The following is a 17,108-nucleotide window of genomic DNA, read 5'->3' on the forward strand; positions in this document are numbered from 1 at the left end:
GTACGAGAACTGGTCTAGCGTAGGTGCTGGCTGCTCCCCCATCTTTTTATGTGCGCTGGCGACAGGGGACCAAAACCATAGTTGGTTAGGGTGCCCCCGATCAGGGCGCGTAAGTTGAGATCGAGGGGTACGAACGTTGGTTCGTGGCCTCCCTGTTTCTCTCTTTAACGTAACTTTATTTCTGGTCTTTTATTTTCGTTTTGGCCCATTGGGCCTCTAGATCAATACCAACACCTTGTTCTGTGGTACCGTTGTGCTGGAGTTCCTTTCCGGGATCTTTCACATGAGTGTAATGTGTCTGAGTGATATCCTGATATCGCTTGGCATGGTTTCCCAGTATAGCCTAGTAAATTTCTTTGTCCGCAACAAAAGGCACAACAAGAAGATGTGCGTCCTTAGTTCCTTCAACTGCAAGGACTTTCTTGACCATCGTTGGTGCATGAAGTCATGCTCCTCATCTTTAAGAATTACAGAGTTGGTTCTTGGATATGTAAAATGTTGTTGGGAGGAACACATAGTAGATGTTGCCAGTTACAGGAGGTTCAGTGATCAGAGGGGTCAATGGACTATTCAGCATAAAGGATGCGACCAAGATCAGGAATGGGGGCTAAACAGGTCGTTTGATGAGAGTGTCCTTCTCTGGCACATTGCAACGGACTTGTGCTTCTACCAAAAGGCCGACACATCAGCTTGTCATGTAAAGGCCACGGGATGCAGAGAAATTTCCAACTACATGATATACATACTGTTCGTCAAGCCTGAGATGCTATTGCCTGGCACGAGACGGAATCTGTTCAAGAATGCCAATGCTGAACTGGAGAAAATCCTCAAGGACGACAAGCCATCGCTAATGGCGATTCTCAAGGGAAATAAGCCACTCCTCAAGTTCCTCAAGGGAAAAGGGCCATCACCTGAGGAGGCTGAAAGAAGACTTGTGGACAAAATAATCGTCAAGTTGCGGCGCACAGAATGCAGAGAGGATCTAGGATGCACGGAACCGCCACCGGATTGAGAGAGGCATCCGACTGCTCGGGAAGGTTCCATTCACAAGACCTGGCAGCTTTTTAAGTCAATGCTTCACATATACTTTTTGCCTGATGCAAAGAAATATCCAGCTGCACAGGAACGTTTTATCCATGATGCCTGGAAGATTTCTGAAATGTTGTTGTGTTTAGGTGATGAGAAGATGTGGGAGGTGATCGAAGGTGTGTGGGTGGAGATACTCTGCTTCTCGGCCAGTAGGTGCCGAGGGTACCGGCGGGGAGCTGCTCACACATATCTGGCTCCTGCTGTCGCACATGGGGATGGAGACCCTGCCGGAAAGGGTACAGAGGAGGGACCTTTCTAGTGGAGGAAGAAACACCGGCGCCACTCCGCCGTCTTCCCAGATCAGCACCTCCACTGTGGAGGACATGGTTTGACCGTTGGTGCTTATGAAGACCATTTCTCCCGTGCTCTCAACCTTAGTTGTCGCTTATTTGCTTATCCATACAGGACTTTGTATTGTTTGTGTATCTTGATGTGTTGTTTATCGGCGTGCTTCTCTACCATTGTTGTTCTTCAGTTAAATAAAAGCTATTCTAAGCCTGTATGTTTCTTATTACGGTGGCTACCAGTCTGCCACCGTGTTTGTAAGACTGGGATCGTGACAGTCATTTGAATGCTTGATTAGCCTGTTAATGTAATGTATCACTGCAACCCAAATACCAGAATTGTAGTGCTGTTTTCCTTGCTAATGTCGATGATTGTCCCGTCGATTACTGCCCAAAACAAGTGATGTTGTTTCTTCTTTAATTTATACGATTTCTGCTGCAGTGTTACTCGACTCAGTATACAGAGTGTTCGATGATGCCAAGGTTAACCATGTGAATATCAGATAGATGGAATGGGATGGAAGAGCTTGGCCGACAACAGGCTTCATACACTGGAGATTTCATACGATGAAGCTGCTGCGGGTGCATCTATCTCTCGGCCCCAAGAAATGTACCAGCTGAATCATCTGAGAAACTTGTACATAGAAATAACCCTGTCTATCAGTCTATGTCTGTTTTGCTGATGTGCAGTTCGATTCCTTCGTTTCTTGATCTAAAGCTGCTCTTTTTGCTCAGAGCTTAATGCACTATAGTAATAATGAGGACGTGTGTAGCACTGTCGGTTGTCCCACGTTGAATTCAGTGGTAAATGATGGATGTCATGGCTCAACAAGATTAAGATCAACATCATCTTTAAAAAAAGATCTACAGGACATATTGTGGCTGCAACGCAAAGAGTATATTTATAGTAGGAAAAAGTATCAACAACAACTAAAACCTTTTTTTCCCTGAAAGAACAACAACTACTCTGCTGCTCCTGCTGCTGCTATCTGACAGGAACCATTCTCAGATTTTCAATCATACTCATTGCTTATTTGACATCAGGTGGAATATTTGTCTTGATTGCTTATTGTGATGTGTTGATTATGTGTGTGCTTCTATAGTGTTGGTGTTCTTTTGTCGAATAAAAGTCTGCAAGTGTTGCAATGTGTTGTTAATGTGCAAGAATGGATTTGATGTGACAGTTATTTGAACATTTGATTGCCATGTTGATGTGTCTTACGGATACACATCTCGATATGCAAAGGTAAAATCACCAGTGCTGCTTTCTTTATTTTGATTTATATGAGTTACTGTTGCAATGTTACTCCATCCGTCTGAAAACAGAGCGTTCAGTGATGCCAAGTTTGGGGATTCTATCCATTCAGCTACTTGTGCCGCTTGTGCACCCAACTTTTGGCCATCACCTGCTAAGCATGATTTCTTTTTCTTCTTCTGTAAATCGATATAGATGCATAATGGCTGGCGACTTGCAGGCTAGCGTATGATGTGTGCTGAAGTGTAAATTTCCACTCACGGATGGCTGGATCTGTTCCTGGCTCGTGTTGCTTCCTGCTCGTGTTGCTTCCTTGCAAAGGAACAATTGTACGTGCTAGCCTTTTTCCTCTTTTCATTTTGGGTGTAGCCATCGGCTTTATTCATTCATTTGTAAGGTTCTCTGGAATACAAATAGTATCAGATTTGCATACATGTCGCCCCTCATCCAGACCAAATTGGGTTTCTGATGCTTTTGCCAAGTCGTATGGGGTCGAGCTTATTTGATGGCTTCTTGAAGAAACTTCATAGGTTGTTATTGAGCAGTAACATACTGCACCTTCATTTCAGCAAACACCTGTCAACCTGCGAGTTCTCCTCTGCTCCTGCATCTTCGTCTTTGATTGCTTTGGTAGATACAGTTGTGGGCTGGCGCGTTTCTGAAATGCTACAGTGCTTAGTTGCGTAGTGGCATACGCTTTGTGGGGTAGTTTTGGGCTCGTCCTACTAACTCTACTACTGAACATGACTTGTTCTGGTGTCCTCTGGAGCTTATGGTGTTTCCCAAAGTATATTTGCTTCCAGGGTTTTAGTCCGCCTGGTTACTATGATGTATACCTCAAAATACTTATGTAAAAGTTTAATGCCATTTTTGAATTAAGGTGATGTTTAGATCAAACTATACTATTCGCTGGCAAATTTAATGAACTTTGGACCGATACATTAGCCCTGTTTTGTTTGTTTCTTCATTTTTAATTTGCCAAAGTTTGATGCTTTCGATCAGGTTATGATTGGGAGAGATGCAATCGCCACTGTCGACACATTCTTTCATCAAGCATTTTATCTCTGAGATTAATGTCAGTTCTCAGTACCAGCGTGTCACTACCCATCCAGTACGGAGCCATGCTTGTCAGTCTTGGATCGGGCCACCACATGGTACAAGTAAGATCAATGTAGATGGTGTTGTGGAAAGTTACGGAGATAGAGGTGCAGTCGCTGCGGTATACCGGGATCACCTGGGAAATTAGTTTGGGCTCGTCGTTGATCACCTTCATGGGCATCACAGACGTGCCCACTTTAGAAGCTCTTGCATGTCATGAAGCTTTTAGCTTTGGTCCTAGGGACTGTTTGGATGTTGCCCGTGATAACCTTGCCAATTCGTGGGCCAGCCAAAAAATTGGCGAACCTTTTGCCCGCCCGTGAATGGCCAAGAGTTGGCGTGAAATTGAACTGTGAGAGTGCATGCAGTCGGGGGTGAGCCAAATAATTAGCACCAATCCAAACAGGTGTCCTGGGAGTGGTCAACGCCAATTTTTTGGCTGGGCAACTTTTGGCTCAAATCCATGTCCTTTGTGCCCTAGTGTCTCCGGATTGTGCATCAGCAGTAAGAAACATTGTAGCTCATGGTGGCAGGCGGCATGGTGCAATTATAAAAGAGATTCGAGTTAGCTCACTAGAGTTTGAAAGCATGACTAGAAACTTTGAGGCTGATAGCTAGCTAAATTTTCTCTGTCATCAGGCGTAGGAAGGCATGTGTGGTTTCTTAAGCCAAATGATGTTGTAACGATTCAATTGAACTTACATGAATAAAGAGTTGTTACATCCCTAAAAGAAGTACTAACACACATAAATATCTACTCAGGATAGAGACGAGTCGCGGCAGTCGTTAGCAAAACGCAGAAAAGTATAACGCCGGTTGAAAAGTATATGTGTATAGCCGGCCGGACGAGTGTGAGATTTGAAGGCTGTACACGCCGCAAGAGCGTCCCTCTTGTGTCCAGCTCAAACAAGGACAACAGTAATGGTGGGCGACTGGAGGTGAAAGGTAAGGGTTGACGGACCGAGTGCAGGTCTTTGCTGCAAGTTTGTATTTATTTTTTGAGATGAAGATGATATGCAAGTGTGTGGACGTGAGGCTGTTGTAAGTGTCTTTTTAACCCCTCGGGGCCTCAGCAAGCCGAGCATCATCCAAGTCACAAACGTAGGAAAGTATAACGCCGGTTGAAAAGCGAGTGTGAGATTTCGAGGCTGTGCACGCGGCAACAACGCCCCTGTTGTCCAGCTCAAACAAGGACAACAATAATGGTGGCGACGGGAGGTGAAAGTTAAGGGTTGACGGACTTTTCAGGTCTTCGCTGCAAGTTTGTATTTATTTTTTGAGGTGAAGATGATATGCAGGTGTGTGGACCTGAGGCTCCTGTAAGTGTCTTTTTAAACCCCTGTGGCCTCAGCAAGCCGAGCATCATCCAGCGCACTCACACTTGCATATACTGGGAAAAGAAGAGAAGGCTGTCGTCGTATTGTGAGCTCCGGCCTAAAGCAACGGTACTCATCTTTTCTCTCTTCTCCATACTACTACCTCCATACAAAAAATATAAGATGTTTTGGTAGGTCATTTTAGCCTACTAAAATGTCTTGTATTTTAAAATGGAGGTAATATTATTCATGGAGTAATACATTATCTTTGTGTCTTTCAACAACCACTCCCTAAAAAAACATGATAACTATGGTGCTAGAAGGCTGATTTGAAGAGCAAAACCATCATCCATACAAGATAAAACTCATTACTAAGGATACGAGTAAACATCAATTTATTGATAGATAAGAACATCTCTAGCCGATCCCTTATATGTTAACTTCTTGTGTGCCTTCTTATACTTAACTCATAATTTGAGGAGTTAAACAATGGCTGGATTTAGCAGAACCCTTAAATTTAACTTCTCAAATGAGTAACACCAAATAAAAGTCTCTCTTCATCTTCTTTTTCCTTCTTCTTCCTTCCGATGCAAGGACGGAGAGAACGGCGGGTCAAAAAAGATGATTGGGGAGGCAGCACACACAAACGAAACAGCTGCGCACACATGCACACGTAGCCGAAGTAGCTTGACGGCGCCCTCGGCAGTTGTTACCCAAGGAACGGCTGCAGCTTGCACGTTGTGTTGTCGGCTGCATGCAAGCACACTCATGCACAGCGGCGCGCACACACACACACACACACACACGCACATCACACACACACGCACGCGCGCTCGGGGCACACCCGGCTGCACCTGGGCATACCGGTGAACACACGGATGCACCTAGGCGCCGCCTTCTCACACCTCTTGCGGCCAATTTCATGAAATTCCTCACCGCCGGCGAGATTCAAACACCGGAGAAGGGCGGTCGGTGGTGTGTGGGCAGTGTAGGTTTCATTCCCGGGACGGCGGTGGTGACATGCGTTGGTGGAGGCAGCAAAAAGAGGCATCGTTCATGAGAAAGGAGAATGATCTTTTTTTTCTGTGGTGGCTCTGGATTAGTAAAAATAAGAGATTTGGACTGCTTTTGGGGGCAACTCTTAATTTTTATACTCTTCTAACCGTCTAAGAGTTCGGCTAGGTATGGCTAGCTCTCAAATTTACTCTATAGTTTTTTAGGGAATCAGCTGGAGATAATCTAAAGTAAACCTATGCATGGACTACCATAGTTTATGTGCTACGGGCCAGGCCAGGCCGTTTATGTGCTTCGGGCCAGGCCGGGCTTGGGATTTTTGCTTCTGGCTTTGCCAAGCCTGGCCGGAACCCCGACCCGGTCAGACGAATGATCAGGTTTACTCTAAAGCAAGTCATAACAAGTTTACCAATAACCTTCCATTTTGATGCTTATATTTTATATTTTGCAGGTAGCAATGGCCTCTGCGCATCCCAATCGACCCAGACCCCCCGCCATGCTTCTACTATTGGCGTTGCTGCACTTCTCTTTGGGTGCTAGCAAAATCAATTGCGCAACGCCCCCTGATAACAGCACGGATGTGCTCTGGCTGCAAGCTTTCAAGCATGGGATTACTTCTGATCCCTCCGGATGGTTCAGCTCTTGGAACTCCAGCGCCAACCACTGCATGTGGCCGGGAGTGAGATGCAGTCGTAAGCATCCAGGGCGCGTGGTGGCGCTTCAACTCTTTGGCCTATACCTAACTGGCCAAATCAGCTCCTCCATAGGGAACCTTACGTTCCTCAGAACCCTGAACCTGTCCAAAAATAGCTTCTCTGGCCGGTTACCTCCACTGAACCATCTGCAAAAGATTCAGGTCCTTGACCTGAGCAGGAACAGGTTGCATGATAGTATCCCAGATGCAATTACCAACTGTTCCAGCTTAAGGAAAATACGCCTCACTACGAACTTCCTAGTTGGCGAAATTCCTCCAAAAGTAGGTCTCCTCTCCAACCTCTCAGTTTTGGATCTTTTCGCGAATAACCTCATCGGGATCATCCCGCCAATGCTTGGCAACATCACTAGCATGCGAAGTCTTGTCCTTGCAGCCAACAATATCACTGGAAGTATTCCTGATGAACTTGGGAAACTAACAAATATGTGGAACTTGGCCTTAGGACAAAATATGTTGTCAGGTGGATTCCCACGGTGTCTCTTCAACCTGTCTAATTCTCTTCAAATATTAGGCTTGGGGTCGAATATGCTAAGCAAGGAAGTGCCTCCTAACATAGGAGACGACCTACCAAATCTCCAAATGCTTGTTTTGTATGACAACATGTTTGAAGGTCAAATTCCGGCTTCACTAGGCAATGCTACAGGGTTAGAATGGTTAGTATTTAAAAATAATAATTTAACAGGTATGATTGGAGAATGGATTGGGAAGCTAACACGGTTACAACGTCTTTACCTCCAAGCAAACAGCTTCATTGGGCCATTGCCATCATCCCTTGGCCAGCTTACTCAGTTGCGATATCTCACTCTAGGAAACAATAAATTTGAAGGCCCTATACCACCCCTTGGCCAGCTTACTCAGCTGGAAGGGCTCAGTCTAGCAAACAATAAATTTGGAGGCCCTATACCACTCCTTGACCAGCTTACTCAGTTGACATACCTCAATCTAGCAAACAATAAATTTGGAGGCCCTATACCACTCCTTGACCAGCTTACTCAGTTGACATACCTCGATCTAGGAAACAATAAATTTGGAGGCCCTATACCACCCACCTTAGGGAACTTGCAACAACTCTGGTATTTAGACCTTAGCCAGAACAATCTTGAGGGTAACATACCTATTCAGCTTGGCAGCCTTACGTCACTTTACAAACTAAACCTTTCGTCAAACAAGCTTACTGGGAAAATTTCCTGATACTCTGTTCAAATGTCAGAACATACAAGCTATGCAAACGGCCAAAATTAGGTGGAGAATCAAAAGTCTGAACGTAAAGCTAGTCAGCTAGAGGTAAGCTTTGGATGTAAACAGGTGTGAGAAACACCAAGCTTGACATGTAATTTATATATACTCCAAGATTGTTATTGTTGTTGTACTGTTATACTGTTTCATTTCGTTTGTACTCCCCCAATTTTTTAGACCACTTGGTCGGGGAGCAAAAAAAGAGACCTGACACCGGTGTCACCCCAGTTCGGGCGACTCGGGCGGTTCCCCAACCCTAGCCACCGTCGGGGCCGACTACTCCTTCCCTCACCCCGTCGCCGCCGGAGGACGTCGCCGGGATGCGTCCGGGGGCCGACGGCAGTGGCGGGGATCCTCCTCTCTCCAGCGTCTCACGGGTGGTGCGCGTGTGGAGGAGCAGCAGATCCGGCAGCAGCGGCGATGGCCGCCGCGGCGACGGCGTTGGCTGGCCCTGCCACGGGCGACGGCGACTGCGGCGCGTTGGGCAATCCGGTCACGGGCGGCGGCAATTTCTGTTGCGGTGGCGCGGCATCCGGCTTCAGATCGGCAGCGATGTGGAGGGCCTGGTGGGCTGCTTGGCAGCACCTCCGGTCAGATCTGTTCTAGTCGGTGCAGCCGGCGATAGTGGTCATCTCCTCCGTCGAAGGTGGTCGGCCTGAGGCTGGGTGATCGGATCTCGAGATCCGTCATCTAGTCCCATCTGCGAGTCGGGGAGACATGGTTGCCGTTGAAAACCGAGCCAACGGCAGGCGATGATGGCATCCGCGCCATTACCTTGATGAAGGCATTATCGAGTAACTACAGTCAACTCACTCGTGCTGCTCTGGGGGAAACCATTCTGGTGTTCTGGATCAGACGATGGCGGCACTATGGTGTCGTTTCTCTTTTGGGAGTATCGTTTGTGGAGTAGCGCTGGAAGGCAGAGGCAGGAGGCGGAGCGACTTCGTCTTGAACGGAGCTTCGGTGGACATATCAAGTCATGCCTGCCTGACAAGTGCTACGCTTTGTCATGCCTACTGGGCAGGTGCTACGCACGACAGATCTTCCAGAGTCTCCCCGTCGGGATGGACGAGCGCAGGGCGGTGGCATCGTCCGGCGTCGTGGTGGCGTCGACGGTTGGTGGGGCTGGCAAAGATGATGCGGATCTCTCTCCTGAAGATGGGACAACGGTTCGATGATGATAACGGCTTCTAAAACGTGCCCATGTGGTGTACGCTTTAGGTCTGCCGCACCGGTTGGTTCCGATACGTTATATGGATGGATCAGCGATGACTCAGGGTGGACACGGTCCGAGCCGATGTTTGGACCGGCCGCCGGCGATCCGGGCCGGACCGGACCGAGCAGCATGACGGTCCTGATTTCAGGGACCGGACCAGCAACGACGAAGCCCGGACCGGACCGAGCGGACCGGCCAACGCGACCACCGGCGGCGACTTGCACGTGTGCAGCGGCGAGGTGTACGACGTGCGCATGTGCTGTGGCAAGGTGGGTGACATGCGCCAGCGCCGTTGTGGAGGTGGGCGACGTGCCGTGGGTAGTGCGTGGGCGCCGCGGTTCTTTGCCATGAACGTGCACATGTTTGTTGATTAGCATTTTTTCCGTTGCATGCAAGTAATCTATCGTGTGCATGAACCCATGATTTCTCGTGTGCGGGCCTTGCGTGATTAGCGGATCAAATGGGACGTGGAGTTAATCGTCAAACGGTAACATGATTTTTGGGTCAAGCCCTATTTCTCTCGTACTTTCAGTTTTCTGTTTTACTGAACAAAAGGAAACGGCACCATGGGATCGCGCGTGACGTGATTAGGGTATGTATAATGGTTGATAAAATAGTTTTATCTTAAGTTTTGCATATAAATTAGAGATGACAAAAAACATGTCTATAATGGGTCATCTCTTAGCCTTATCTTCAATAATTAGTTGTTCCTACAAATATGGTGAGACAAATTGTGCTAAGAGATCATCTCTTGTCTTCTCTTAAATAAGATAAGACAAGCCTTCTTTTATGATTTCTCTCTCCTCCACCTTATCATTTATCCTATGTGGCACTTTTAAGATAGAACCATTGTACATGCCCTTATAGGAAGCTTACGGTATAAAATCTAGCACCTTCCAAAACAACACTTGCCTGATTTGTTGAACGAGAAAATCACGGCCTAGCGTTTCTCCCACGATGCGAAAATCACGGCCGAGCGTTTCATGAGTGCGTGTGTGCGTGCTCTGCTGAAACTGTTGCCGTGATTGAGAACTCGCGAACGGCGGCAGTGCACGCACCACATCGACGGCGAGCGGCGGAAAGAGGCTATGGGGCACGAAGAGGAGAACAAGGAAGGAGAGGGCAAGCTCGGGGACACAGTGGTTCACCCAGGGGCTGCCGGTGGCCGCGACGATGACTGCGTTTGTCGGTCCGCTCAATTAAAGACCGGACCGGACCGACATTTTCTCGGGCTTGATTTGGCAGACCGGACCGCCCAATTTATGTAGCGGGCCAGGATCGAGCGGGCCAAGACCGAGCGGGCAGAAAAGCCCGCTCGGTACGTCCACGCTGAGCGACGACATCGGTTATAGATATGAGGAGTGAGAGCACTCCGCATTGTCAAGTTTGTAGGTGTGAATGGTGCCTTCGGGTGGCTTGATGTATGTCTTTGTTAGACCTTCGTGAAATAATTAATAAAGATGGCCGTATGGATCGATTGATGTAGAGGCCGAGGGTTTAATCTCCTTTTCCAGAAAAAAGTCTCATCAGCAATACATAATTGAGAAGCTGAGTGAGCTAGTGAGCTTGATTAGCCAGACTAGCTGCTAGTTAACCGCCCTGCTGTTGCTGAAGCAGGGGAAGCAGGAGCAGCGAGTGAGTAGGAGCACTGCTACACGGTGATCTCGACGACAGCGAGCGTGTCGGTTGGGAACCGGCAGGAGCCGGCGTGGGTGCCCTGCAGCGGCACGCATGGTGCCGCCGGCCAACACGCCCTTGACGTCGGCGCAGTTCCACGACACGCTTGCCGTGCAGACCACCTTGAACGGCGCGCCCTGGATGCCCTGCATCCTCACCGCCCCCTTCCACGCGCCGGTGTCCACCACCTCTTGGTAGCTGATGTTCACCAGCACAGGCACCGCCATCTTGATCTGTGCCGCCAACTTGGTGCCCACCGTTGTCTTGTCCTCGACGCGCACGTCCTTGTATAGTTGTATACTCTCTGTGGCCTGCACTTGTCTTCTTCCTTGGCTCCAAACTTCAAATGCAGATTGTTATTCTATCCTGAAACCTGTCATCATAATTGATGTTGCCTTCATCAACATAGTCCTGTTTCATCATACTTTCTTCATTCAAGGAATGAGGCTAGTCATAGTGCAGAGTAACTTAGACTAGTAACATACATATGTTACTAGTGTATGTTACTACCTTCATAGTGGGTAGTGTTATAGGTGTGGTAACATAGATGCCTTCATTTATTACTTTGTAGACTCATTATGCATTGGAAAGCGCTATGTGATGGTAACATATTATGTTACTCTATTTGCCTCTTTCCTCATTAAATACTTGCCACACCATCATTTTTGCTTATGTGGCATCTATGTTACTACCTATGTTACTCCCACTATGACCAGCCTGACAAATAGTTAGTAAAAAAGGCGCCATCTCAAGAAGCAAAATGCAGAGGTCCTTTGAAGTTTTGATCAATCACAGGAGACAGGCATGTATCAATCTATCAACAAAAGGTTAACCAGTATGTCTAGCCAGGCTCCACTAGAAAATTTAGAGAGAACCATGTATTAATTTACAAGCAAAAGGGTTGACCAAAATGTCTTCTAACATAAAGGTGTCCATACCAATACCAGTCACCAAGGCCAACCACTAGTGTCATCAGACAGGACAATTAGTGCAAATGATTAGCAACAAAGTCCTGCGAGGAACATCACAGGTTACTAATACTCTGGATCTTGGGACATGACAGGTTGGCAACCATTTTTTGCTCGACACAAGTGTCCAAGATTGGCAAATCATTTGGCTTAACAGATGCAAACAGTGTCATCAAAGATTTGCAGATAACATAGGGAGAGACAAACAGCCCCAAACCATGCCTGGGACAAAACAGACCAACAGAAGCTTCTCATACCGACAGACACTAAAGGGTTACATCGAAAATGAACACTATTCATATTTCAGAATACAGTCAATCAATGGAGCACCCTGAAGGCTTATAAATAGACAACCACGCAGGGAGCAGACATGAAGCATAAGTGCAAGCATACAACCAAGAAAGTTCAGTCACAGACACCTCCTTCACCACCATGGGCGAGAAATTCTGTGCCGGCGATCTCATCGGAGTCTACAAGGGCGAAAGGCCGAGCGGGATTCGGCCGGCACCACGTCGTGGGCAAATAAAGCTGAGGATAGCGCACATCGTCGCTTCGGCGCTCCTCAGGACTACATCGCAGCTTCCTGCTCTGGATCACAAGTGAAATGCCAGTGACTCTGTACATGTTAGGATTTGTTGTAAACCGTTCCCCCTGTGTAACTGTCCTTGCCAGTTTGACAAAGTTGCTCCTCTTCCTGCACATCACGGTGTGGGCTTCATAGATGATGATGCCGTGGTTCGTTTTCGCTTTCAGTGCTTTGATCTTCTTCTTGTCTTGCATCCCTTTGGTCCTTATTTTGATCACTACCATAACAGGTTGTTTATAACCCGATTCGCTCTCGTCGCCAGATGTTTCCCCTTGAAATTTCTGGTAAACTTCTGATAAACTTCCCCTTGAAAAGAGAACTGCTTGTTGAGCCACCTGCATCCAGTGGAGGCAGCATTACATGCAGTTAAAATATCTCCTTTTGGGGATTCTTATACTAGTAAAATATTTCCTTGTCCCCACTTTATACTATTTCCATTTCTGCGAAGCAAGTTCACTATGCTAATTAGCACTAATAAAATCCACGAATGGCTGCCCAAACCTTGTCCACATGGCCACGTTCATTACCCTAAGCTGCCAAAGCCCACGCTAAAAATATCACCCAGTCGCATCATTCCCACCAGGAAGCACAGCACTCCTCCTTTAGTCCCACCTCGCCAACCGAGGAGGCATTCGACCGGCTTAAATATCCGTCTCCACTCTCTTCACTCGCCGAGCTCAGTTGCGAGAGCTTGTAACCCAAGTGGAGGCATTAAGGTGATGTGGACGCTCTTGTAGCGCTGCGGGCCTGGCCTGGGTGTGCTACTGCTGACCCGCCCGTTCCAAGTTGCGTAGTGGACCGCCTGGGGCCTATGCGAAAGCTGAGCCTCACGGTTCATAATGTGGCAGGCACAACGTTAGGCTGGCTTCACAGAACAGCGATTACTGCCCGCTTCCAACGGTGGAAGGATAACGGGCCGCTGCACTCCTGGGCCACTTGGGCCTCGCAACCTACTCTAGCGAACCATCACTTTTTTGCTGCATGTAAGAGGTTTATTTTCTTACTCTTTTGACTTGAGTATAAATTGTGAGTATTTCCTTTTTTGTGCTGCACATTAAATTTTTATTTGCTTGCAATTTCGACTCTTCAGTATAAATTGTGACTAAAAAATGATCGACGAACTAGGCGGCTCACAATCTTGCGAGGGAAGGCCGCGTGAAAAAACTCTGTAAAACTTGGTTTAATGTTCCTCTAGTTTGTCACTAGTGCAGAACCGGGCAATAGCAGGGCAGCCATAACCGGCACTAAAGTGTGGGCACTAAAGCCCCCCCCCCCTTTAGTACCGGTTCAGCACGAACCGGTGCTAAAGGGCAACCACGTGGCACGAGCCAGTTCCGGGGGCCGGGAGCCCTTTAGTACCGGTTGGTAACACACCAACCGGTACTAAAATGTTTGGGGGTTTTTTGGTTTTATGATTTCTTTTTCATTTAATTTTATGTTTTCCATTTTAATTCTTTTTCGTTTGCTAGAATTTTACGATACTACACATTGTACACGTTATGCATATATATATATATATATATATATATATATATATATATATATATATATAGGTAAAATAGATGGGGCACCTAGGTGCCTGGGCACCTTGATTGTTTTGGAAACCGTGATATATTTAATTAGTTTCCTACTCATTCTTCATGCAAGACTTTCCATACTTATGATTTATTTTTGTTTCCTAATTATTAGGCATGCAAGACTTGCCATATAATAAATCATATTAATGTTTTTTATTTGAATTGACATGGTTATTTAATGCGCGTATTTTTGTTTCCTAAATATCTAATACATACCAACTTGTATATACTCAATATTTTTTGAACTCTTACAAGCCATTTTTGGTTCCTAACTATCTAATATGGGCATCGAATACCTACTAATGAAACTATTTACATACGTGATATGTATATACCCAATAATATATGTCCTAACTATCTAATACTTGTATCCGGTACCTACTAACGATGTACATACACGGTACGTATATTTCAGGTCACATAAAATATGGCTACATATATACCTTGCTATGTAAAATATACCCAATGAACTCCTAGTGTACCTTCGTAGCAAAAAAAAAACTCCTAGTATACCCACATAGTTTATACGACATGGTCACATAAATCTTCTAGTATATACCCAACGAACATAAATAAAATAGTATACCCAATGTGTCTGCACACGTATATACCCCGCTATATGAAAAAGTGTAGAAACGGTTAGGTATGTTGTCAACGTATATATAGTAAAATATGGCTACGTATATACCCGACTACATGAATTATGGCATCCATAGGTATCTGAATACCCGGGTACAAATCTCACATCTGGGGGGTATGCAAAAAAATATGATGGGTATGCACATACCAAAAAAATATCCATTTTGAAAAAAGCTTGAAGACGTACATGTGTATTTTCCCATGGAGACAAAAGATAACTATACCTTCTGTTCCCAAGACGATCATATACATACGTATCTAATTATGTATATGCCTTCCTATTTTTATGTAAAAAATAAAGAAATGCATGTATAAGAAATAAAGTTGGGGACATACCATGGAGCATGCATGGCCGGACCATTAATTGATGTTTTTCCCTTATATTGTTTAATCTGGGCATTAAGTGTCCATATGAAGCAATAATTTGCAATAATTATTTCCTAATAAAGAGCTAACATGGTTGACCCAATACTGTTAACACTATTTACACATGCACATATCTGAATGTAATCCAATGGTTTGTAGGTAAGGTGCTTGGGCACCTAGGTGTCCCAAACTGACGTCCTATATAGGTAAAAACCAATCATATATATAGATCATCAATGTCTCACAAACCACCATATTAATTCACACATACACACATGTATAGCTATATACAATTTTTCCTACATATGCATGCTGCCTTCGGAGCAAGTGGCATTAGCCTAATTGGTGCCTTCGGAGCACGATGACAATTGGAAGTGGTTCATGGGGGCGGTAGCGGGTAATAGTATTCTCCCTTCGGATTTATGACCTGGTCAAGCAAAAATCCTGCTATTTCCTCTTGAAGTGCTTGTACGCGCTCCGTTTCTAGGAGCTTGTCTCGCACCTCTGTGAACTGTTAAGAAGGAGATCAATATGCATGTGTATTAGTTGTGTGACTAGATATCGATAATGGTGTACAAATTGTGAATTGTGTTCTGACAAGCGTACCCATTCCTGTCTTTGAGATCTGCTCCTTTCGGACGCCATCATGCGAATGTTCTCGCAAACGCAGAATGCACACAGATCAGTCCCCTACGCCTGCTTTATGGCCTTTACGAGAATGGAATTTAATTTGATCAGATAATAATTAATCAAGCATGATAATATTAAAGAGATGGCAGCTAGCTAGCTAGCTAGTACTACTTAATTACTTATCTTGGGTCGAAACCATTTCAGTTGTCGTTTCCATTCGCCTTCCGTGACGCTGATGAACCTTGCCCAAGCCCTGCCCGCTGACAAAGAAAATGAATAAAGGGGTTATTAAATAGTTCATATCATGAAATGACGAACTAAATAGGCCGAGATATATAGTTAATAATGATTGAAATTACCTGTTGACTATCCCAAACAAGATGTTATACTTACTATTTTCTTTGAATAGTGAGTCCAGTATTTCAACTGTTCCGGTGTCAACTTTAATGATACACAAGATCCAGTGAAATTTGCATGCACACACATTTGCATGTCTTAATTAAGCGGGCATATGTAAGCAAACACATGTAGCTAGCTAGTAGGCAAAAACAGAGAATTTGTAGTACAAGAAAGTGTGACTCACTGGAAGTTGTAAGGAAGTAGTATATCTTCATTGTATTTGAGGCGCTTCAAGAACTCGAACATGCTGTCCTCTACCTGCTTTTCATGATGCTTATTTATTTTCCATGTGTATTCATTAACGATGTTTGGGTCAATGAACCGAATGCCATAGCGTCCACCTTTTCTCATTTCATGCATCTTCTGAAGAAATATGCCCTAGAGGCAATAATAAAGTTATTATTTATTTCCTTATATCATGATAAATGTTTATTATTCATGCTAGAATTGTATTAACCGGAAACATAATGCATGTGTGAATACATAGACAAACAGAGTGTCACTAGTATGCCTCTTCTTGACTAGCTCGTTAATCAAAGATGGTTATGTTTCCTAACCATGGACAAAGAGTTGTTATTTGATTAACGGGATCACATCATTGGTTGAATGATCTGATTGACATGACCCATTCCATTAGCTTAGCACCCGATCGTTTAGTATGTTGCTATTGCTTTCTTCATGACTTATACATGTTCCTATGACTATGAGATTATGCAACTCCCGTTTGCCGGAGGAACACTTTGTGTGCTACCAAACGTCACAACATAACTGGGTGATTATAAAGGAGCTCTACAGGTGTCTCCAAAGGTACATGTTGGGTTGACGTATTTCGAGATTAGGATTTGTCACTCCGATTGTCGGAGAGGTATCTCTGGGCCCTCTCGGTAATACACATCACTTAAGCCTAGCAAGCATTGCAACTAATGAGTTAGTTGCAGGATGATGTATTACGGAACGAGTAAAGAGACTTGCCAGTAACGAGATTGACCTAGGTATTGGATACCGACGATCGAATCTCGGGCAAGTAACATACCGATGACAAA

General features: G+C 45.4%; 1 protein-coding gene across 3 annotated transcripts; it reads left to right on the plus strand.

Annotated features, from left to right (window-relative positions):
* Positions 1 to 4,867: 4,867 nt before the first annotated feature.
* On the plus strand, positions 4,868 to 8,146 carry LOC119332189 (receptor kinase-like protein Xa21). 3 transcript variants are annotated; one of them, XM_037605364.1, is made up of 3 exons: positions 5,097 to 5,171; positions 6,255 to 6,433; positions 6,508 to 8,146. In XM_037605364.1, the coding sequence occupies exons 2-3, from the start codon at positions 6,299 to 6,301 to the stop codon at positions 7,960 to 7,962; spliced, it is 1,590 nt and encodes a 529-aa protein (XP_037461261.1). In that variant the 5' UTR covers positions 5,097 to 5,171; positions 6,255 to 6,298; the 3' UTR covers positions 7,963 to 8,146. The 3 variants fall into 3 exon arrangements, with proteins under 3 accessions (XP_037461260.1, XP_037461261.1, XP_037461262.1); XM_037605365.1 differs by having other exon boundaries at positions 6,263 to 6,433; XM_037605363.1 differs by lacking the exon at positions 6,255 to 6,433 and having other exon boundaries at positions 4,868 to 5,171.
* The last annotated feature ends 8,962 nt before the right edge of the window (positions 8,147 to 17,108 follow it).

Source organism: Triticum dicoccoides, chromosome 7A, assembly GCF_002162155.2.
Source record: "Triticum dicoccoides isolate Atlit2015 ecotype Zavitan chromosome 7A, WEW_v2.0, whole genome shotgun sequence".
Lineage (NCBI taxonomy): Eukaryota > Viridiplantae > Streptophyta > Magnoliopsida > Poales > Poaceae > Triticum > Triticum dicoccoides.